This window comes from Protopterus annectens, chromosome 4.part1 (assembly GCF_019279795.1).
Source record: "Protopterus annectens isolate FY-2018-M chromosome 4.part1, PAN1.0, whole genome shotgun sequence".
In the NCBI taxonomy this organism is placed as follows: Eukaryota; Metazoa; Chordata; order Ceratodontiformes; family Protopteridae; genus Protopterus; species Protopterus annectens.
The window spans coordinates 1,002,253,903-1,002,276,228 of record NC_056734.1 but is presented as its reverse complement, the minus strand read 5'-3'; the positions used below and the strand labels follow the sequence as shown (position 1 = coordinate 1,002,276,228).

The window sequence follows — 22,326 nt, the reverse complement described above, 5'->3', positions numbered from 1 at the left end:
GCTATGCTGTTCCTCACATTATTTAAGGACACTATATGGACATATATTTATAGCATGTATTTCTATATCATTTCTTCCTAAACACTTATTTTCCTCTCTCCTTTCCATACCACTTCCTATTCTCCTCACATCCAACATTTTTTTATTACACATTCTTATATTCCCCTTCAGCCTCTCTTGCCTCACTACTTTACTTCTTTTGTCCCCTTTCACATCACATTACATCCTTTCGGTATCTCCCTCTACTAGGCTTCATACCATACACTGGCACCTTACAGCCACTCTTCATGACAATAATCCTACATCTTCTTACTCAATATTACCCAGTCTTCCTCACACTCAGACTGTCTACTAATTGTCTTTTTGAACATCTGCTACACCCAGTGCACAATCTAACCACTTTCTATGCTGGCACCTCTACCTATTTCCATGGGGTTACCTCACAGACTTGCCTTTACACCTTGCTCCTCCTGCACACTGCTGTATAACTCACTTCCACCAACACTTTACATAAATACCCTTTTCTTCAAATCTCACTTTTTTAAAAGCAGCTATCACAAGTTACTGTTTTATTTCCTTTCATGTATTAGACTTTTATTCATGACTTTAAAAAAGATTTTATCTGTGATATGTGCTGTTGTCTTTTCTAAAACTCTGTTTTACTGAGTGTACTAGTACTCTTTCTGTTAAATTGCTTAAAGTCATTGTAATTTTTCTTATGTGCTTTTTGTACATTTACATTTAGTACATGTCATGTTTAGAGGTTTTCTCCTCTGGCCTGCGCTGCAGTAAACAGATGCTAGTAAATACATATGTATACACATACATACTTTTATTGCATTTTAAACATAAACAAACATGGAAATAATCCAATTAAAATTGAAATATTTGACTTAATAAAGAGGAAAAAGATAAAAACAAGCTGTAAGCCATGATATAAAAAAAAACATAAACCAACTGTTTACAAGGTGTCTACTAAATAAAAATGTCCTAACAAATGTCACAGTTATAAATTGTCCTAAAAATATCATTGCTAATTTAATAGTTCTTTTAAACTTTTCCAAGCATTGTATGAAGATTCTTGTAGATTTTGTCTTTAATGGTCATAAGTTCCATTTGACAAACTTCAGTTCCAGTGTTCAAAAATTTGAAGGAGGGAGTAGATTCATTCTTCAGTTTCTTGCTATTACTTTCCTTACAGTGGCTAGTATGTGCCACAGAATTGGATATTTCAGTCTTGTAACACACTTGAGAATTGGAGTATTAAAAAGAACTAGCGTTTTTATAGTAAGTTTGTCAGAAAATAAAGCCTTAGGAATACATTGATCTTTCTAATATGGCTTAATTATAATACATTCAAAGAACATATGCTCTGAGTCATCTTTAATGTCTAACTTACATCTCCAGCAAACCAACTTGTTTTTGGATATTAATTCTATTCTGTGTGGAGTAAAAAAAAAAAAAAAAAAATACAGCATATTAAATGTGGCAGGTGACTGCGGTGGTGCAGCGGTTAGAGTTGTCGCCTCACAGCAAGTTGTTCTCCGGTTCGATTCTTGGCTGGGGTGGCTTCTGTACAGAGTCTGCATGTCCACCCTGTAGTCGCATGGGTTTCCTCCCACATTCCAAAAACATGCAGTAGTTGGATTGGAGACACTAAACTGGCTGTAGGTGCGAGTGAGTGGTACATATGAGCTACCATGACAGGGCTAGTGTTGGCTTGAGATGATTGTCACTGTTGAAGTGACACCCCAACCCCATGTGCAAAAAATGGGAAAAAGGGGTTGAGGATGGATGGATGAATAGAGTAAAAAAAAATCTGTAAAAATTTCCATGAGAATAATTTCCATTTAAGGGAACGTGGTTTGTTTAGATGATAATAAAATTAGTTTTTATTTAATTTTGTTTTCAGGAAATTGTGTACAATTTTGTACATGCAACCATAGGTCATTTTCCATATCAAATGTATTGATTATGCATTGAGCATAATACAAGTTTCCTTTATTGATTAACTGGGACCAATATATCAGATTATTTTCTTTGAAAGTGGTCATTACAGATAGATTTAGAGTAGAAATATTATTTTGAGTATAAGCTATTGGAAAAATAAGGAAAAAACAAGCTTTCTACATTGGATTTCTACAGATAAAATTTCTCATGTATTCAATGTAATAGTAATCTGAAATGGAAACGCATGATCCGGTGTGGCGACCCCTAATGGAAACAGCCGAAAGAAAAAAAAATCAATGTAATAGTAATATAATTAGAATTAACTGTTTTGGTTAGGATTACTTGTAAAGTATTCTTTTAATAGCCAGAGCAAGAAATTATTTGGGGTTAAATAATTATAGTTTTTAGAGGAATTAGTTTGTACCCAAAGGTTTCTTGGAAGTCCTTCCATTTAGCAGTATAGTAACTATTTGACCAAATACATACTTTTGAGAGGTCCCCAATGTGTTTTTGTTGCCACGGCTGAGACAGTGTTGTGAGCATTATAATAAGTCTGGGAATACCTTTTGATAGTAGCAACAAACTTTATACACACTAAGAAATGGACATAAAATATAACCTGTAAGTGTTTCACTCCTCCTTAATAAACTATTATTAATTCTGCATAGTAAATCTGCAGTTAGTAGAAGATGGGGAAAAGCATTGTTGGAATTGTTGTCAGTCACTTTTCCTTGGGGCTGCACAAGGTTACATGATTTAAGTAGATTATAAATAAAGGAGACTAAGAAGGAGGGAATTGGTTGGGAAAAAGTATTGCTGAAAAGAAGCTGAACCTAGCGGAGAAGGTCTGTGTTGCTGATAAAGATCCTTTGTATGTCCATCCTGGTTCACCTTAGTATAACATCATTCTCGGACCATAGCATTTTAACATAGTCATAGACCTTCAGATTACTCGGGTGTCACACAAGCTCCATCTCTCATTTTAACATAGTCATAGACCTTCAGATTACTCAGGTGTCACACAAGCTCCGTCGCTCTGTCATTTTAACGTAGCCATAGACCTTCAGATTACTCTGTCACACAAGCTCCGCCTCTCTGTCAGTCTTGTACTTAAGTACATCATTTAGTCATCTGATTTCCCAACTGTGTGCCCCTGTGCGTAACAGAAAAGTTCCCGGAATCAAAACAAAAATAATTACTTGTGCAACTGAATGGAAACAAAAATATTAGAGATTTTGTCTGCACTATGACAGACTTTTTCTGTTTTCAATTTTATCAGTGAGCTATACTTGATCAGTTTTTGCTGCATCTGTTTTTTTTTTCACAGTTCCAAAAATGCATTTTGCCATCTTCCACTAACTGCAGTTTTACTGTGCTGAATTATTCAAGCAATAATGACTGATAAGGGTAGGCATTATTAAGGAAATAATGGACCAGCCAGGGGTGTTATGAGAACAGTCACCACAGGCAGAGCACCTCTCCACCCCTGGAAGGTCAGTTATTTCTCCTATAATGTCCACCCAGGATGGATGAACTGTTAAAATTGTTTTGTACTTGTTTTTCTTAGTATACTTTTTTATGCTGTTTAATGTTTCAGACTTGCTGTAGCATGTAAAGTACTTTCTTTATCATCAGTTACAAAATTGAAAGCTACATTGTTCTAGTATTTAATATCCCCATTAGAAAGACACACAAACATGCAAAAATGCGCCCAGCAATTACTGCTACTTTCTTGGCTGATTAGACTTCAGATGTTTCATTGTGATTAAATAAATGAAAAAAAAAAAATACAGTAAGGCATTGCCTAATTTTGGTTTCTGTCCTGAAAATGATTTTCTGGCAAATGTTGATTATTTTCAGTCAGTGAAGGAGACATTATAGCTTCATACTACTAATTGTTCAGAAAATCTCCCTCCCCGACATCATTGGAATTTACTATGAATTCTTGTGCAAATAAGTTTAGGATTCTCTCTCTCTGTGTCAATCAACATTGTTAGTTTCATCTCTGGTTTATCCAAAATTCTTGAGCAGCGAGGTCAAGTATTATCTTTCAGTCTCTCACGCACAAATTTTTCTTTTCTTTTTTTTTTTTTCTTAAATGCTCACTAAGCAGCAAAGCCTCGTTCCATTCTAACACGCGAGACTCCTCCTGTCTCTCTTCTGCAGGAATTTGACATTGTTAGTAGTAGCAGCCCATGTGTATATATACACCCTGGTGGTCTAGCTCCACCCTGGTTTCCTTTGCCTTTCTTTGTCTGCTTATCTTTTCCTTAATAGTCGTCTTGTAAAAAAAAAAAAAAAAAATGGCAGCCATTTTTTTTTCCTGTTCAAGCTTCAGTTCAGCTTAATATGTTGCCGTGAAGTGGTAAAATTGTGTGTTTTTTGTTTTTTGTTTTACCCTGGTGATATCTGTACATTAATACCCTGTTTAAGAACATTTGCTGTCCAGTAGCATGTTCATGTACATTCAGCCCATTATCTAATAATAATTTCTTAAGGAGGACTGAAACCCCTTACAGGTTATTTTTATGCCCATCATTTCATTGTTTGATTAAAGTCAGTAGCCCTTGACAAAATGCATTCTGAGAATTATGACGCAGATCACAACAAAGTCTCTCTTATAACACATTGGACAAAGTTTGGGTTTTATAATAGCTGTACTATTTTGTGTATAGCCTTTTACTTGCATGAGGTATCTCTTTTTTTTTTCAGTTTAGTCCCCCAAGCCATATTTTATTTTCTTAGCTTCATTCAGAATTAACTGCATGGAAGCAATAGTCCCAAACTCACTCAGTCTATAACAGTTTCTTATGTTAAGGGATGTGTTTTCTAAAAAGTGAGATAATAATTAAGCTATGTCAGTGTAGTTCAGATAGGTAATGCTACGAGGTACTAGTGAGATTCATCTTGCATTCATGGGTTTGATTCCCTTAGATTCCATATACAAACTGTGTGACTGTCTTGAGTAGGCCATTTATTTAATCAGTGCACCTGTGTCATCCCTGAAAAGCCACATTTGCAGCTGGTGGGGTAAAAAGTGGTCTCTGGTGATATTGTGTCATCACAAGTCCACAAAGTACATAGAAGGTCATGCTTCTAAGTGTAAGGCACCTCTTTAGAGAACTTTACAGATGAACTGGTATTTTCACTTAATCGTTATCACTCAGGTTCTCAGCTGTTATTGAGGTGCCTCCTGTGCCCATGATGCAAGGTTTGACGACTCCTAACTTTGACTCCTTCTACCTCCAGTGTATTTTTGAGCTAGTTACTTAACCAGTCATTGCTCCTAAGTCACTACAGGAAAGGAATGGTTATGTCCAGTCGGCTTCCCCTGGTCGAGAAACATGTAAAATGATAAAGTATATCCCCTTACTACTACTACTTACTTACACTTACCATTTCTGATGAACTTCAGTGGTATTAAATTGAACGAAAACGTTAAGTAAGGTAGTGGTGTCCGTTTTGTTCCCTCACCGGCAGTCTTTTCAGTTCTTTGGTTTTACAGTTTATATCCCCTTACTACTTTGTTGTACTTAAAGCTGTTGCTATTTTTTTTTTACTGTTTATTGTATTTATTGCATTTATGTCTGTTCTTTTTAAATATTTTATATGTATTTAATCCTACAGTGATTAGGCTCAAACTTTTTTTATTTTATTCTATTTTTTCTTGCTTCTTTATACCTGTTCCCCACAGCTTCATGCAGCTGATTGGCCAGTTCACTTCCCATTATAGAGAGAGACATTCTCAGTGGGGCATTATTAAGGCAATACTAAAAATAAAATAAACCAAGCAGTGTTAATACTAAACAAGTGTTTAATAAAACAGAGCTTTCAGGTCAAACAAACCCTTCATCAGTATATACAAATTCTAACACATACTAACCATATTTATACCATTAAAAATCACACAGCCATTAATTATTTAATTACAATTGACATCCTAGTTAAAAACAATAATTAAAGTTTAGTTTAAAAGCATAGGTCTCTATTTCAAGCACATTTGTTTATGTCTGCCCTAGAGCATGTACAAGCATAGCCCTGGCTATTTCTTCCCAGAATATTTACTTCCCTGGTCCCCTGTCTAGCAGGGCGACTGATGTGATCCTCGGGGTGAATTTCCCATCTCCCATCCAATCATCAAGGTTCCTTTTGAAGAGGGCCAAAGAGGCACTCAGCTTGACATGTATAAGAAGTATATTCCTTTATATTATAGGGAGTCTCTGGGTCAGGAACCTATCCCTCCAGCATGTTTTGCTCATTGTGATGACCAGGTTTAGATCCCTGGAGCGTGTGGCTCTGAGGGATTGGGATTTCTTTAAGTGTAGCATGTCCAACAGCTCTGGGTTTGACCTGGCCTTATATGTTAAGCAGACATCGCCTCTGAGTAGGCGATGTGCGACAGAGTAGAGCTGGAGTTTTTTTTTAGACGGTCAGCATAGGGCATCTGCTTTAGGCTTGTGATTCTGTTAGTGAGGTATTTATGTGGCCTTTCCAGTTGTTGCAGATGTCTTGTGAGGTACATACCAAATGGGCGTTGTACTCTATAATGGGTCTAATGAGGGATGAGTACAGTGGTAAACCGACCTTCTTTTTTCTGGATGAAAAGCCCTTAGTGATGAGGTGTGCCACATAGATGGATTTCCTGACTGTTGTGGCGATGTGGTTATCGAGGGTGAGACCACTGCCTACCTGTGTCTCTAAGTCCCTTATCACACTTTCGGTGTTTAATATACTGCCACTTATGTGGTAATTCAGTTCCACTTGAAACCATCGAATGTTCAGAACATCGAAGTTCTGATCATCGAGACCAGAACATCGATGTTCAGAACATCAAAGGTTCAAGGTGAACCACAGAAAAAGACATAAACTTTCAAAAATTATTTTATGCAGGGGGGGTTGCCCCCCTGTGTCCCCCACACCCCCCTACTTTAATATTCCAACTCCGAGATCGCACTACAGTGGGGTAAGGGAAATCTCCCGTTTACTGCTGTATGCGGTAGCGCTAAACAGGAGATTTCCCGTACCCTATCTGCAGTGCCAACACTCAAATTGCACACACACAATAAGCAGGGCACTTTGCTGCCCTGCATATACACCCAAATGTTTACCTTTTTACTTACCTGGCACTTCCACTTTGAACCTTCGATGTTTATGGTCTCGATGATCAGAACTTCGGTGTTCTGATCATTCAGTGGTTTCAAGTGGAACCGGTAATTCATGGGTATCTGTTTTTTTCCGAAGAGGATAACTATACATTTCTTGGCATTGAGCTTGAGCCCATGGCTCTGGCACCAAGCATCTGTTTCTGTAAGGCCCTTTTGTAGAATATCCACATCATTTGGGGATTCAATAATGGCTCCCAGTTTGCAGTCATCTGTGAACTTTGTTAGCCAGAGTCCCTTAGTGCTGGCCTGTACTTCAGAGAAGTAGATACCAAACAAGAGTGGTCCCAGAATTGAACTCTGAGATACTCCACATGTCACTTGTCTGGAGCTGGATTTTGAGTCTGCTACTTTTACAGTGTGGGTTCTGTCAGTAAGCCAGTTGGCAACCCATCAAGTGATATAGGGATTAATGCCCAGCTTAGTAAGTTTATCTATTATTCCAGAGTATGGGGATGGTGTCAAAGGCCTTGGGGAGGTCCAGATAGGCTGTGTGGACCACTTTGCCCTCGTCCATGGCTTTGGAGACTGATTTGAAGAAGGCAATCAGGTTGAGGAGACCAGATTGACCCTTTACGAAACCAAACTAGGTGGGGTCCAGTGTTTGAAGGTTGCCAATGTCTTTTTTTTTATAATTTCCATGATAACTTGTTCCATGGCTTTGCAGATCAGGCTCGTCAGACTGGTGGGACAATAGTTCCCAGGATCCAAGGTGGATCCACCCTTGTGGAGTGGGATAACTGTAGCTGTGTGCCACTCATTGGGTATGAAGCCTGAGGTGAGGCTGTGATTAAACATGACACTTAGGTGAGGTGCCAGTTCATTTTGTAGTTTATGTAGTACACAGCCCGGGATGTTGTCTGGTCCCATGGATGCTGTATTCTTAGCTATGGAGAGTGCGTGTTTTACCTGTGTGGTAGTGATTACCGGAATTTGTCAATCTTTTGGTATTGAGATGGGCCCTTTAGGGAGTGAGAGGGGGATGAAGTTGGCACTGAATCGATCTGCCAGGATATTGGCAATATCCTTGGGATCAGTATATTTACTGTCATTCTGTTGTACCACAGAGCAGATCTGAGCATTGCCATTTAGATTCTTGGCATAACTATAGAATGCCTTGTGATTGTCCTTGGAATCTTTGGCAATTTTATTTTCGTAACTAGCTTTGGAGGATTTTATGAGGGATCTCAGCTTCTTACTGAGGCTAGTAAGGGAGTATTTTGCATCCTGGGATTTTCCTCTTTTCTGCAACAGTTTCTTCCTTCTGTTGTATAGTTTGTTTATGGCAGGGGACCACCAGATTGGCTTCCTTTTTTTGGAGGAGAGTGTCTTGGTTCTATTTGGAATGGCGCGATTCATGCATGAGTGGATGTGCTTTTACATTGCCTTATTGTGGGATTCAGCAGTCGAACTTTCAGTTCCTGTCTGCATAGGTGTCATGAAGTTTGTCACTTCTGACTTGAATAGCATGAAGTTAGCTTTGGAGAAGTGGTTTATGGAGGTTTCCCTACTGGGGGTGGGGGTGGGATGTGGACGTCAAGGGTGATTAGCTTATGGTCAGACCTGACCAATGAGGTGGTAACCACTGGTGTGGAGCATCGATCTCCCATATTGGTAATGACCAGGTCTAGGATATTTGAGCCCTTGGTGGGACTATAGATTAGTTGATCGAGGGAATTGGAATTTATGAATTCCATGAACCGTTGGGCAAAGGTGTTGGTACCAGAGTAGTTTTCCCAATTAATGGCAGGGTAGTTGAAATCACCCAGTATTAAGGTGTTTGGTTGTATCTTAATATTTTCCAGTATGTTTAGAAAGGTGTAGTGAGAATCTTGGAGCATGATGGGGGATCTGTAGCATTTATAGACTTATTCACAACTTCACTGTTCACATTCTTAAGTGTACTCTCATCAGCTAAAAAAGAAGACATGTTACTAAGATACATTTGTTTATCCATAATAATAACAGCACCACCTTTATTTGCTTCTTTTATGATGATACTATCATCCATCATTAGTTTTTTCAAAGAAGCACATTCATCAATAGATAAATTAAACATCCTTCTAAAAGAGCCATTGTTATACATTTGTTTAATCTGTTTTTTTTCACAGATAGTAGAAAAGGCAGAAACCACTGGGTGGTTGTTTGGTACAAATACGCTTGAACATTTACATATATTATTTTGTAATGCCTCATGTTTAAATATAAGTTTTAAATCTAGGTTACAAGCAAAGAGTTTTAAATCTGTCAGTATAGAACTTAGACCATCAACAGCACAGGGAATAAAGTTTAGTCATTTGCTTAATGTTAAATCAGAAGGTGTAAGTTCTGTCTTTGATAAGTTAATGACAGAATTCACATTAACAGTATCAAAGTGTCTGTTTCTGGATTCTGAAGTTACTTCGACTACTTCCTCGTTTCCTTTGTATGAAGCGACCCCTGGAATGCTCTCATTTATTCTCTGTAACGTGTTCTAGTAATTTTGGGCATACGACCGTCTGTTCCGATGGAAAAAAATGCTTCAGTGGACTGGGAATTCCTTATCAGTTGTGGGCGTGTATTCGCTGATGTCACCGATGAAGTTAATGGAGTTGAATTAGCCATCAATCCATTCTGTTGAGATTCATTGCAGTTAGGCTGTATATTACTCTGTTGAGCAGCATTTAAAGACTCAAAGTAACATCATATAACTCATCTAGAGAGTTAGACTGCTTATTTGGAACAGAAACAGCATTTCTGACAGTCTCGGTGTTGCGTTTCATTTTCGGCCAAGCAAAAATCTGGCTGTTGCTGTAATCATTAATGTCTCTATTCAGTTTATGCCATTTAGCTTTCTCAAAGCTCTCATCCAGTTTGGAGAACTTTTCAAGCAATTTATCATAGTCAGATACATACTTGGGAAATAAGTTAGATGCAGATATGTTGTTTTCTCTAATTCATATATTTCAGTGTGCCAGCTCTGCTTCATTCTTAGTAAAAAGTCATTCATCAACTTCATGTAATCCAAACAAAGCTGTAAATTCATCTCCTGCCATTTTTGCAACAAGGCAGGATATAAATTAGCATATGAGGGCATTTTCAGGACTCTTAAGCCACAAGGTACTATGCCCAATTCCAAATACGCAAAAAAACGGTAGCGCTGGCACTGTAATGCTTTAAATTTTCTTACCTTCTTCTCAAGGATGGCAGAAAGATGTAAATAATTACATTCATCTTCATTTTGTTGTGGAGGTTTATTTTGGGATAATACAAGTTCTCTTAGTACAGTCCAAAACTGGATTAGAAGACAGAACCGAGATCTCATTTAGTTTGCGACTCATTTGCAAGCTGTGTTGTAGAAGATAAAGCATCTCTGCATTTGGATATCAGTACAAATCTCAATGCAACCAAACAATTGCAGAACAAAGCTTAGTCAATAAAACCAGTACTAAAAATAAAATAAACCAAGCAACGCTAATACAGAACAAGTGTTTAGTAAAACAGAGCTTACAGGTCAAACAAATCCTTCATCAGTGTATAAAAATTCTAACACATACTAACCATATTTATACCATTAAAAATCACACAGCCTTTAATTATTTAATTAAACAATTGACATCCAAGTTAAAAACAATATTTAAAGTTTAAAAGCATAGGTCTCTATTTCAAGCACATTTGTTTGTCTTAATACAGGTTTCAAAGAGACAGTTTGATTTAAACCCGATAATGCATCTGCACAAAGACATATTATCCATTGATATTCCTTCATTTCAAGTTTATTATTCAAATCTCCACCCTGCACATTTGTTTTTTGAATGGTGTTCAGTTATTCTTTCCTTCAATTTTCTAGTTGATTTTCCAACATAAAATGCCTGACATGCATTACAGGTGGCTAAAATATTGGTTGTGACACATGTTTCTGGACTTGAAAATACATAATTTTTTTTAGTTACTGGATGTAAGAAAAAATATTTTTGTTTATAACATCACAGCAGCAACAATTGTAGCAGGGAAAGGTGCTCAACTTGGCTATTGCTACCCTGTCATTTTCAATATTCATATCCTTATAGCATAACTTCTGTTTTAAATTCTGACAATTTCTATATGAAAAACTAGGTATCATACCAATTATCGGACATAGTTCCAGTAACGATGGTAATATGCACCAATTATTTTTAATAATTTTTCGTATTTCAGAAGTAGCTCTATTATATGTTGTCACAAACCGTAGTTTACCTATATTTACCATGGTCCACAGCAGTATTTTGAGAAGATTGGTTCTCTTAAGAGATTTGTGGATGACCTGTTTTTTTTTTGCCATGGTGATAGAAGGGATGAACTTGAACTCTTTTTGAATTATTTAAATAGTACTGACTTTCTATATTTTTCCATCACATGTTCAGAGACTAGTATTAATTTTCTGGATGTGACAATTATGTTTGATGGGACTAAAATTCAAACTACTGTTTAAAAAAAAAAACACACATAGAAATAAATTCCTTCATCAGTTACAATGCCCCTCGTGTTTGAGTGTTCCCAAGGCACAGTTTATTAGGGTTAGTTGACTTAACACCTCTATAGAAGAATGTAAAAAAAAACAAATGAAGGAATTGAAGGATGAGTTCATTGAGAGGGGCTATAGTAATGAGCCCTTAGACATGGAAATTGAATATGTTTTTTAAGTTTCAGAGAAGAAAGTACAAAACCCTACTTTTCATAGACTATCATGGAAGCATTCCTTGAATCTTGTGTAATCACTAACACAGATTCAAATATAGGTAAACTATGGTTTTGTGACATATTTTTCATATATAAATTGTCAGAACTTAAAACAGAAGTTATGCTATAAGGATATGTATATTAAGAATGACAGAGTAGCAATAGATAAGTTGGGCACCTTTCCCTCTACAATTGTTGTTGCTATGATGTTATAAACAAAAATAATGTTTACTTACATCCAGTAAGTAAAACAAACTATGTATTTTGAAGTCCAACAACATGTGTCACAACCAATATCATTTATTTAGCCACCTGTAATGCATGTCAGGCATTTTATGTTGGAATATCAACTAGAAAATGAATGACTGAACACAATTCAGAAATCAGGAGAAGTATTGATACTAACTCTTTAGCTAAACATATTGGTGAATATGGTAATGGACATAAATTTTCATTTAGAGTGATAAAGTATATAAAGATGTGTGGGTGGGTATTTGAAGAATAAACTTGAAATGAAGGAATATCAATGGATAATACATCTTTGTGCAAATGCATTACCGGGTTTAAATCAAACTGTCTGGTTGAAACCTGTATCAAGACATGAACAAATGTGCTTGAAATACAGACCTATGCTTTTAAACTTTAATTATTGTTTTTAACTAGGATGTTGATTGTTTAATGGCTGTGTGATTTTTAATGGTATATAAATATGGTTAGTATGTGTTAGAATTTTTATACACTGATGAAGGGTTTGTTTGATTTGAAAGCTCTGTTAAACACTTGTTCAGTATTAGCGTTGCTTGGTTTATTTTATTTTTAATATTGGTTCTATTGACTAAACTTTGTTAAGCAATTATTTGGTTGCACTGAGCATTATTTAGGCAGCCATCAAGGTCTTCTTTATAGCTTAAGTCCCTCCACTGCTAGCCAACATGTATGATTTCAACATGTGGGCCCTTATATGACTTCTCTATCCAGCTTTTCAATACTGTATATGCCTATGCACATGTTCACCCAGAAGGCCACTCCATCACCAGAGTTAATAAGACCCATGTGCATTAACCACCCAGCCTGCTTTTGAGTGAGCACAGTCTGCTTTATCTCCCCCTGGGAGAGGCAGGTGGGTCATGCCCCATCACTGCTTCCCACCAGAGCTGACAAGCAAACTCTGGTCACTTGGATCACAGTAAGGAGTCTGTCCTTCTGTGACACCAAGCCAACCCCCCCTTTAAACAATAGTTTTTATAAGTACTAATTTGCTGTTAAACATCTACAGCTGGATAATATAAACCATTATGTATTGTAATCAGTGTTTTTGTATTTACCTCTCCATTTTCACATCCCATTCAGCTCCACATATGACTTTTTTATATGGTTTACATAACCACATAACAGGTTCAAAAATAATGAGCAGCCTGCAGCTTCTTTGATAAGATTTTTTCCCTACTGTATGTGAGAATATCCATTTCCTGGTGGAATGCATTGTAATTAAAAAGGGGAAATACCTTTGTTTTTCTATGCCACTGTATATACTGCTCCTGTGACTCTTATAGCATTGCTCGGTGCATTAAGCCATGAAGTTTTCTGCCCTCAGTCAGCTTGATAAATTTGTGTGTGAGTGGTAGAGGAATCCACAGAAGTTAAAGACATTTTGATGGCTAAGAATGTCATGACTGATTTTAGAAGTATTCTTTTTTGGTGTATTTAATGATGTGTGTAACCCTAGAACTTACTAAGGTATATAGTGGTTGGACCAACGTAGTTCTCTAAGCAAGCCTTCTGTAAGATATTTCATGGTGATTTTACAGGTAACATGAAAGCTTATGTTGTTCACTTTTGTTTACTTTCAGTTGTTTTGCTTACTTCACTAGAATGCAAACATTTATCCACAGTTTGCATAAAATTTCAGTGGCATGTCTGTAGACTACAATGTATACTTATTTATGTAGCTTTTGAGAATTTGTGTACGGCATTATAAAACAACTATTTCTTTTGATTCCTGTCTTGTGCTTATAAATGTGTTTTCCACATAAGTGAACTGGTCTCATGACCCTTTTAAACCATGAGGGCATAGTGCAAAAAAAAAAAAAAAGTTATTTAGTTACCATAACTTGGCATTTGTGCTATCCGATGTCATTATTTCTCACAAATGGGTCTTAGATCCAACCTTGGATCCAAGCCAGCAACTGTCAAACAGATCCACAGCTCAAGCTCCTCACCATCCTACAATCCCCTGCTGCCTTCTAACCCTTCAGCTCGAGTTTGCTAAACAAATGGAAATGCAAAACAAGCTGTACAAGGAATCAGAGTACTCAAATACAAACCACTCCAGCTTCACCAGAACCCCTAGGAGTAGGGTGGGAACGTGATGAATAATGACACCGGATAGCACAGATTCCAAGTTATGGCAAGTACATAACTCTTTATCTGATGCTATCCATGTCATTATTCATCACATATGGGTCAGAGTCCCCAGCTACTATGAACCCCAGGGAGGCCTCAGGGAAGGATATGCTGGGGCACGGAAGAACCAAAGGAAGCTCTGTTCCTGGATGCCAAGTCCAGTTTTTAGTTTAAAACAAAAGTGTAAGGATTAAACCAAGCATCAGCAGCACAAATCTCATCCAAGGAAAGTCTAGCCAAGAAGGCTGAATACGTAGCCACAGACCTAGTAGAGTGGGCCTTAACTGGTCTGGGTAGCTCCACATGACTACTGTCAAATGTAGGGAATACAACTAGCAATACAACTAGCAATCCATCTAGAAATAGTCACTTTGGAAACTGCCAGGCCCTTTCTGTTTTGGGAGAAGGCCACAAAGAGCTGGTCTGACTTCTAAAATTCATCAGTCCTTTTCAGATAAAAATGTAATTGCCAATGGACTTCTAAACAATGCAAGACATATTCTCCTTTATTAGAAAAATTGGGGAAGAAGACTGGTAGTTAAATTGATTGATTGAGGTTAGCTTCCGAAGCCACTTTAGGGATAAATGAAGGATTAGTTCTCCGGGACACCCTGTCTTTATGAAAGATCATAAACTGAGGTTTAACACTTAGAGCTTGATGTTCCAAGTCCCTCTTGGCAGAGGTAATGGCCACTAAAAAGGCCATCTTCCAAGACAGGAATTTACTATCACAAGAAGCAGCTGGTTTGAAGGGCTTTTGCATGAGAAGGGATCTTAGATAGGAGATCTAAGAAGAAAAACGCCTTTCAGAAAGGCTTTGCACAGTTTAGAAGAAAATGTAGACTCCTCATTCAGATGAAAATTAGAAATGGCCTCTAACTGGAGCTTAATGGTAGAAAAACTCACCCCGTTGTGAAAAAGCGAAGATAAGAAGAGTAAGATATCAGGAATTGGGGCCGAAAAAGGATCCAGATTACACTGTCTAGCCCAAATAGAAAACCTTTTCCATTTACTGGAATACACCTTCTTTGTAGATGGCTTTTGAGAGGTCATGTGGTTAGACAAAGTGTCCAGAGATTGGAAAGTGGAAGCCCCCAGGGATGGGAAATGATATCCAGAACTGGATCCAATATCCCGGGCAGATACTTCAGGTGAGACCTTGGGAAGGAGAACCACGCCTGAAAAGGCTAGAAAGGGCCAATGAGGATGAGAGGGGTCTTCAGGCAGTGAGCCTTGGGTGAGGGAAGACAAAATGGCCTGCCTAGAAATAGGTCCCGAGACTGAAGCCACCAAGCAAGATGATTTCTGCACACGTGACTCAACTTTATGGCCATGGACATGGGATGAACCTGAGCAGACACTGGATTGCCAGGGTCCATCAAAGAACTCACATCTGATACCTGGTGAGTGGCACTAAGTGAATGGCAGCCAGCATCTAAACTAACACTTGTAGACGCAAATGAACCGGGCACTCTAGCTCCAGCAAGAGAGAGAGAGACCTGGCCTCAAATGAGTTGAACCCTGAGGAGAGGTAATGGTGTAGTCTCCGAAACTGTGCCCAGCTGGACCCCAATGAACTCCAGGTTTTGGCAGTAAACAAGACTGGACTTGGGAAGATTCACTGTAATGCCTAGATGCTGAAAAAGGCTGGGGGTATAACTGGCGGCCATTGAATGTTAATGCCTTGTGGGCACCATGAAGAGTCTGTCCAGATACAGAAAGACCTGGAATCCTCGCAGCCAGATATGAGCTGCCACCACTGCCATACATTTGGTAAACAACCCGGGAGGCTGTGGTAACTCCAAAGGGCAGGGCTGTGAACTGGTAATGATTGGCCCCTAACCGAAAGCATAAGTGACAGACGCTCCAGGAGACTGTCTTTATATGATAATATGCATCCTTGAGATCCACTGAGCACATCCAAACATCCTTGCGCAGGAAAGGCAGAATGCGCTGAACAGCGACCATCCGGAACTTGGATTTTCTGACAAGTTTAGCTTCCTGATTTCCAAAATCGGACACAGGTCCCTGGTCTTCTTTGGCACCAGAAAGAAGCAAGAGTAAGTTCTGGACCCTTGTCCTGTTGGGACCTCTTGGATGGTCTTTTTTGAAGAAGGTCTTGAACCTCTAGATAGGCCAACTCCCTCTGGTGAGGTGGAACATCTGGGAGATATTTTCAAATTGGAGAGGGCTGAGAAAGGGGAATGGAATAACCCCTGGAAATAATGTTTAACACCCACAAATCGGAGGTGAAACTTGTCCAGGCTAGTGGGTGAAGAGAAAGTTGTCTCCTGTCTGCCTGCAGGGCAGGACTGTTGGGCAGTGTCTCAAGGAACACTGAAAGGACTTCTCTGAGAAAGATTCTTGGGAGCCCTGGTTCTGCGGACCCCCTCTGCCTCTGTGGTGGTGCCTGCTGTTGAATCCCCTGGCCCGGCTTGCAGAAGAGAATTCTTGGGGAGCATATTGAAGGGAAGACTCCTGCAGAACCAGACTTTCTTATTTCCCCTCTGTGTCTTAGAAAAGGACTGTTGGGGAGCCAAAAACTTGATCCCAACTGCGGAAAGAATCTTACCGTCCTGCTCGTTGTGGATTAAGGTATCCTTGACAGACAGTCCAAGCAAGGTGGAACTGTCAAAGGGGGAGTTAGTAAAGGACGCCTTAAAGGGTTCCGCAAACCCACAAAGGTGAAGCCAGGCATGCTTTAGAATGGCAGTGCCTGTGCCTGCCACTTGAGAGGTGGCCTCCACCGCATTGGAGATCAACCACATCAAAGCATTAGCCAAGGAAATCAGAGTAGACAAGCCTATGAGAGAACAGTTTAAGACTCTCTGGAGGCAACAACTCTGTAATGGTAGTGGTGAGCTCCGAAACCAAATCCCATTGAAGCTGGGTAAAATGGGCCATATAATTCCTCTCAGTCCAAATGTAGCTAAGGCAAACGCATTGCTTTCCGAAGTGGTCGATCACCTGGAACTTTCTGTTTGGGGGATGGACCGAGGAGCTATGCTCTGCTAGCGACTTCTTAGTAGTGGTGACCACCATGATGGCATCGATGGGGACACCTTTGCTCCAAAAGTCCTATCCTTGGGAGGACTGAGGAATTTGTCAGCTTTTTTGGGCACAGGTTTCACCGTGTCCGGCTTCTTCCAAGGCCTGCTGGTGATGAGATATACAAGCTCGTCAGCAAGGGGGAAAACCAGATAGAAGATGGGTCCGTCCTGAAGGCCTTTTTTTGAAACAGACTCCTCCAAATGTGGGGTTGGGGAAGACCAACTGCCTCTTTGCTTGAGAATTTTGGGGATGTCCCTGAAGAACACTTACTCAGGCAGAAGTGTGGGGGACCTGTCCCCCTCCTCGAAATCCATGTCCTCCATGAGGGACTCTCTGGGGAGTCAGTGTCTCCTCTTACATGTTCTCTTCTGAGGGAGTTCATAGGTTCATAGGTTCATACTAGGCTATCTGCCCAAGGGCATTTATAAGCCTAGCCCATAGTTATGTGGCTTTCACCACCCCTTTAGTTTGAATAAAAACTATGCCTATCATTTTTCTGTGCCTCTGTCAAGCAGTGACACTGAAGTAATCCCTGGGGTATATCTGCGATCTCCCATCCATTGGTCAAGATTCCTCTTGAACAAGGCCAGCGAGGTGCTCTGCCTCACATGTACCGGGATTTTGTTCCACAGCATAGGGAGTCTCTGGGTGATGAATCTGTCCCTCCAGCACTTTCTATTTATAACCGTGTCAAGGTTTAAGTCTCCCGCCCTTGTGGTTCTGAGGGATCTAGATTTTTTGAGGTGAAGCATATTCATCAAATCTGGGTTTGACATGGCCTTATATGTCAGGCACAGGTCACCTCTGAGCAAGCGGTATGAGACTGAATAGAGCTGGAGTTCTTTCAGTTGGGCAGCATAAGACATATTTTTGAGACCCTTTATCCTTTTGGTGAGGAACTTTTGGGGCCTTTCAAGCTGCAGCAGGTGTCTGGTCAGATGCATTCGAGCGGGCATTGTACTCAATCATAGGTCTAATGAGTGATGAGTACAGGGGACGATGACCTCCCTTGATCTAGATGTGAATCCCTTCATGATCAGGTGGGCGATATAGAAGGTTTTCCTAACTACTTTAGCAACATGAGTGTTAAACGAAAGGCTACTGTCAACTTGGGTCCCCAGATCCCTGATGACTTTTTCTGTGCTCAGTGGATTGCCACCTATATGGTAGCTAGGGTAACCTTGTTTTTCCCGAAGGGTATGACTATGCATTTTTTGGCGTTTAGCTTCAGGCCATGGCTCTGGCACCAGTTATCCGTTTCTGTGAGGCCCTTCTGGAGGATATCTGTGTCAGATGTGTTTTCGACTATGGCGCCCAGTTTGCAGTCATCTGCAAACTTTGTCAGCCATAACCCTCCTGTGTTTGCTTGTACTTCAGAAAAGTAGATGCCGAACAAGAGTGGACCCAGGACTGAGCCCTGTGGGACACCACTTGTGACAGGCTTTGAGTCTGACATGGCTCCAGCAACTCTGACCCTGTGGGTTCTGTCACTTGGGGCTCAGGGGTGGACTCCAGAGAAAGGTACCCTAGATGGGGCAGTGCCCGTCTGAAGGCGCTCATGGGAAGGCTGACCCAGGAAGGATGATGAGGCCTCAGCACCCAAACCTGAGAGAGGCTGGAAAGGACCTACAGAAGGAGAGGTGACTGCCAAGCTGGAGAAGGTCCTGTCTACCTCCTTGAAGGCCAACGGGCTGGACGAGGCTCTCCTCTCCTCCTTGGTGATGGGCACCACCTGGGGAGGGAGAAGCAGTGACCTCTTGGAGACGAGGCTTAGCCTGTTCCAAGGGCAGCAGAACAGAACCAGCCAGGGACCCTGACGGAGTCGAGAAAGGGGGGATACCAGACACAGTTGGCCTCTTGCTAGGAATACCCTGGTCCTGACATTCCAAAACTGGATGGATTGGAAGAGGAGAGGAGAGTGGAGTCCTGTAGGTGAGTAGTGACCCTTAAAGGGTCATCTGAGCCAGGGACGGCAGCAAGCCCAACTCGATTTGGGCCTTGAGGAAACGTCTCATCATCCTGTCCATATCTGAGGGAAGGAGGCTTCTGGAGGATCTGGATTAAGTTGATGAATGGCCAGATCTAGCTGGGGATCCCACCACTCTACGGTCCTAAGGAGCCCGACTCCTATGAGTCCGATCCAACTTCCTAAATGACCTAGAGGGGGAAATCTCAATGATAGGATCTGACAGAACCATCAGATCCGAAAGTCTAGAGTGATCCGATGCTATGGAGGGTACACCGAATGGATCTGACAAACAGGAACCAGGGATGGCTTGCACCTACTTGAATTCGAAGGCCTCCACTGCGCCGAAACCTTCGGTTCGGAGGTCAGCTCTGAGTGGTAGAGCCCAGATCTGAAGCCACCGAGGCTGGGCTCGGATCCGGGGATCTGCGATCTGAAAGCCTAGGCTTCTTGGCATGAGAAGGAAACCCCTTCAAGTCCCTCCTCTTTGGATCCTGAGAAGGCTTGGAGGGGGAGTCTGAGGGCAGAGGACCACCCTGAGCCAACACCTTCAGAAGCAACTTATTACATTTCTCCATAAGCGCCCTGTGGTTGAATGCAGTCAAATGTCACATTCAACCTTCAGGAGACCTGAACCCAAGCAATACAAACTCTCCTCGTGTGAATCGGAATAAGGCATTTTCCAACCACACAAGGAGCATCTTTTAAAACCCGAGGGTTTCTCAGCCATTACACACACTCACCACATGCACACAGCTATAGAAACTAAAGAAAAAGGGAGAGAGATTTTTTTTTCACTACTCCAAGGGAATGGAAAGAGTAGGAAGCAAAAACACTGGGAAAGCTAGGGGGTAAAGCTCTCACTAGACTAAAGAATTTAGCTATGGGGGGAGGAAAGGCCAAGTAGCTACTAATGGAAGAAACTGCTACCAGAAAGATCAAAATAAACCAAAGAAAAAATCACTTGTCTGCAAAAAAGGAAGCTCGAGCCTGGATCACGTCCAATGCGTTTAGCTTCAAGCGAGATCTGAGGTGTTAGAAGGCAGCAGGGGATTATGGGAAGGGGAGACGTTTGAGGTCTGGTTCTGTTTGACAGTTGCCAGCTCTGATCTGAGGTCGGATCCAAGACCCAGCCGTGATGAATGATGACATGGATTGCATCAGATGCACCTGTTAGCAAATACTACAGATGTTCTTCATTCCACATTGCTGCACTCCTGAGGATTTTTCATTTTCAGAGACTTTGCATTCCATGAGGTAAACATTCCTTGCAATGTGGTTTTGATGCTGTGCAGGCCTTACCCAAGACAAATGAGTTCTGGATATCATTCACCATCACTGGATGGTAACTTGGACACAGCACTGCCAGGACCAGCTGCCAGATTTATATTTTGGGCTGCAGCTAGAAATTTGGAGATTCCCGGAGCTAATTTTGAGTGCTCTTCTTTATCTTACTGAGTTTGGACAACAACAGGTTTCTCTTTCATTAAGATTTAAGATTCATGCTGCAGCAATTTCACACTACACTCATGACCCACCATTTCATTGTTTTTGTTCAAAGCAATTTCTTAATTTAGAGGGCTTACAGGCCCTTATGGCTTGGCATGACATACAGTCACATACAATGCAGCTTAGGTTTCTCAAACCACAAATATATCCTTGAGCTGCTACTAAATATCAAAAGGCATGTAGGTATTTAGACTGCCATGCACTAAAATATATATATATATATATATATATATATATATATATATATATAGACAAAAAGAAAATCTGTTCAACACCTGCTGACAGTCACTACATGGTATTGTAATTAGAGTGGGCAAAATCATGCTATTAACACAATGTAGTTCTTTAGATGCAGCAATGAAAATAATGTATAATGTACCCGGTGAAGAAGCATTATTTAAAATACTTTAGAGTTTTGTGAAAAATTGAGAAAACACTACTTTATTGCTGTCAGAAATATCAGTAACCTAGATCATTCAATGTATTTAACAGGCATTTGATTGTGTGAACCATTCCTGGAGATACTGTATACTTTGAGGATAGATTTTTCTTCATACAATCCTTTTAAAAAGCTTACTAATTTTGGTGCCCTTCAGTAACTATATTTTATTTTTCTTAATCGCATTTTTTCTTATATTTTTAGGTCGGGTTGTGAATATGTCTAGCCAGGCAGGACGAATGTGTCTTATTAATCGTTCCACATACTGCATCACAAAATTTGGTGTGGAAGCCTTCTCTGATTGTCTGAGGTATGAAATGCACCGGTGGGGAGTCAAAGTCTGTATTATCGAACCTGGGAATTTCATTGCTGCTACTGGTATATTTACACGTGAGAAGGTACAGGTACAGGCTGATGAAATGTGGAATAGTGCACCTGACACTGTTCGTGAGGACTATGGAAAAGCACATTTTAATCGTCAGGTGAATATGATGAACTCATTTTGTAACAGTGGTTCAAAAGAGATGTCCCCTGTTATCAATGCTATAACAGATGCACTAACTTCAAAGTATCCATATACACGATATAACCCAGTGGAAGCTTACTGGTGGATAAAGATGCAAGTAATGACCCACCTTCCTGCTGCTATTGCAGATCGGATTTATGTCTACTAAGGACTGTACTTTTGAGTACATTCTTGATTACACCGTGTAAAACATTTTCTTTGCCTTTATTTCGTAATAAACATGCAGAATTGTAGTGTGTGTGTTAGTCACTGATCCTGTCACATTGTTTGTGGAAAACTGTATGACCTCAGAACATTTTAACATATTAAAATAATACTTAATTAATAATAATACTTATGCATCTTTTAATAAAATCACATTATTGAAATTATTCAGAGTTCTGATTATTTACTTATTTTTACATTTGGAACATCTTCAGGCTGTACATTTGAAATGAAAAATGCATATTAAAATATTTAGGCCAAACCTCCACTTGATAAACAGCATGGTGACTGTTATATCACTGAGTGTTTTTACAGAATACATCTGACTTTATTAAGCCATCACCTAAGAATATATTTGAGTTAAAAAATAGAATATGCCTTTGGTTGTCTTTATTATTTAACAAAAATATGTTAACAT

The 22,326-nt window shown here is 39.9% G+C and overlaps 1 protein-coding gene across 1 annotated transcript in view; it reads left to right on the top strand.

Moving 5' to 3' along the window:
- Positions 1–22,075, top strand: part of BDH1 (3-hydroxybutyrate dehydrogenase 1) — a 985,124-nt gene extending 963,049 nt beyond the window's left edge. Inside the window, exon 5 of the mRNA XM_044070714.1 lies at positions 21,383–22,075. Coding sequence (XP_043926649.1) covers positions 21,383–21,852 — 470 coding nt within the window. The 3' untranslated portion in view covers positions 21,853–22,075. The remainder of the gene's footprint in view (positions 1–21,382) is intronic.
- Positions 22,076–22,326: the final 251 nt, after the last annotated feature.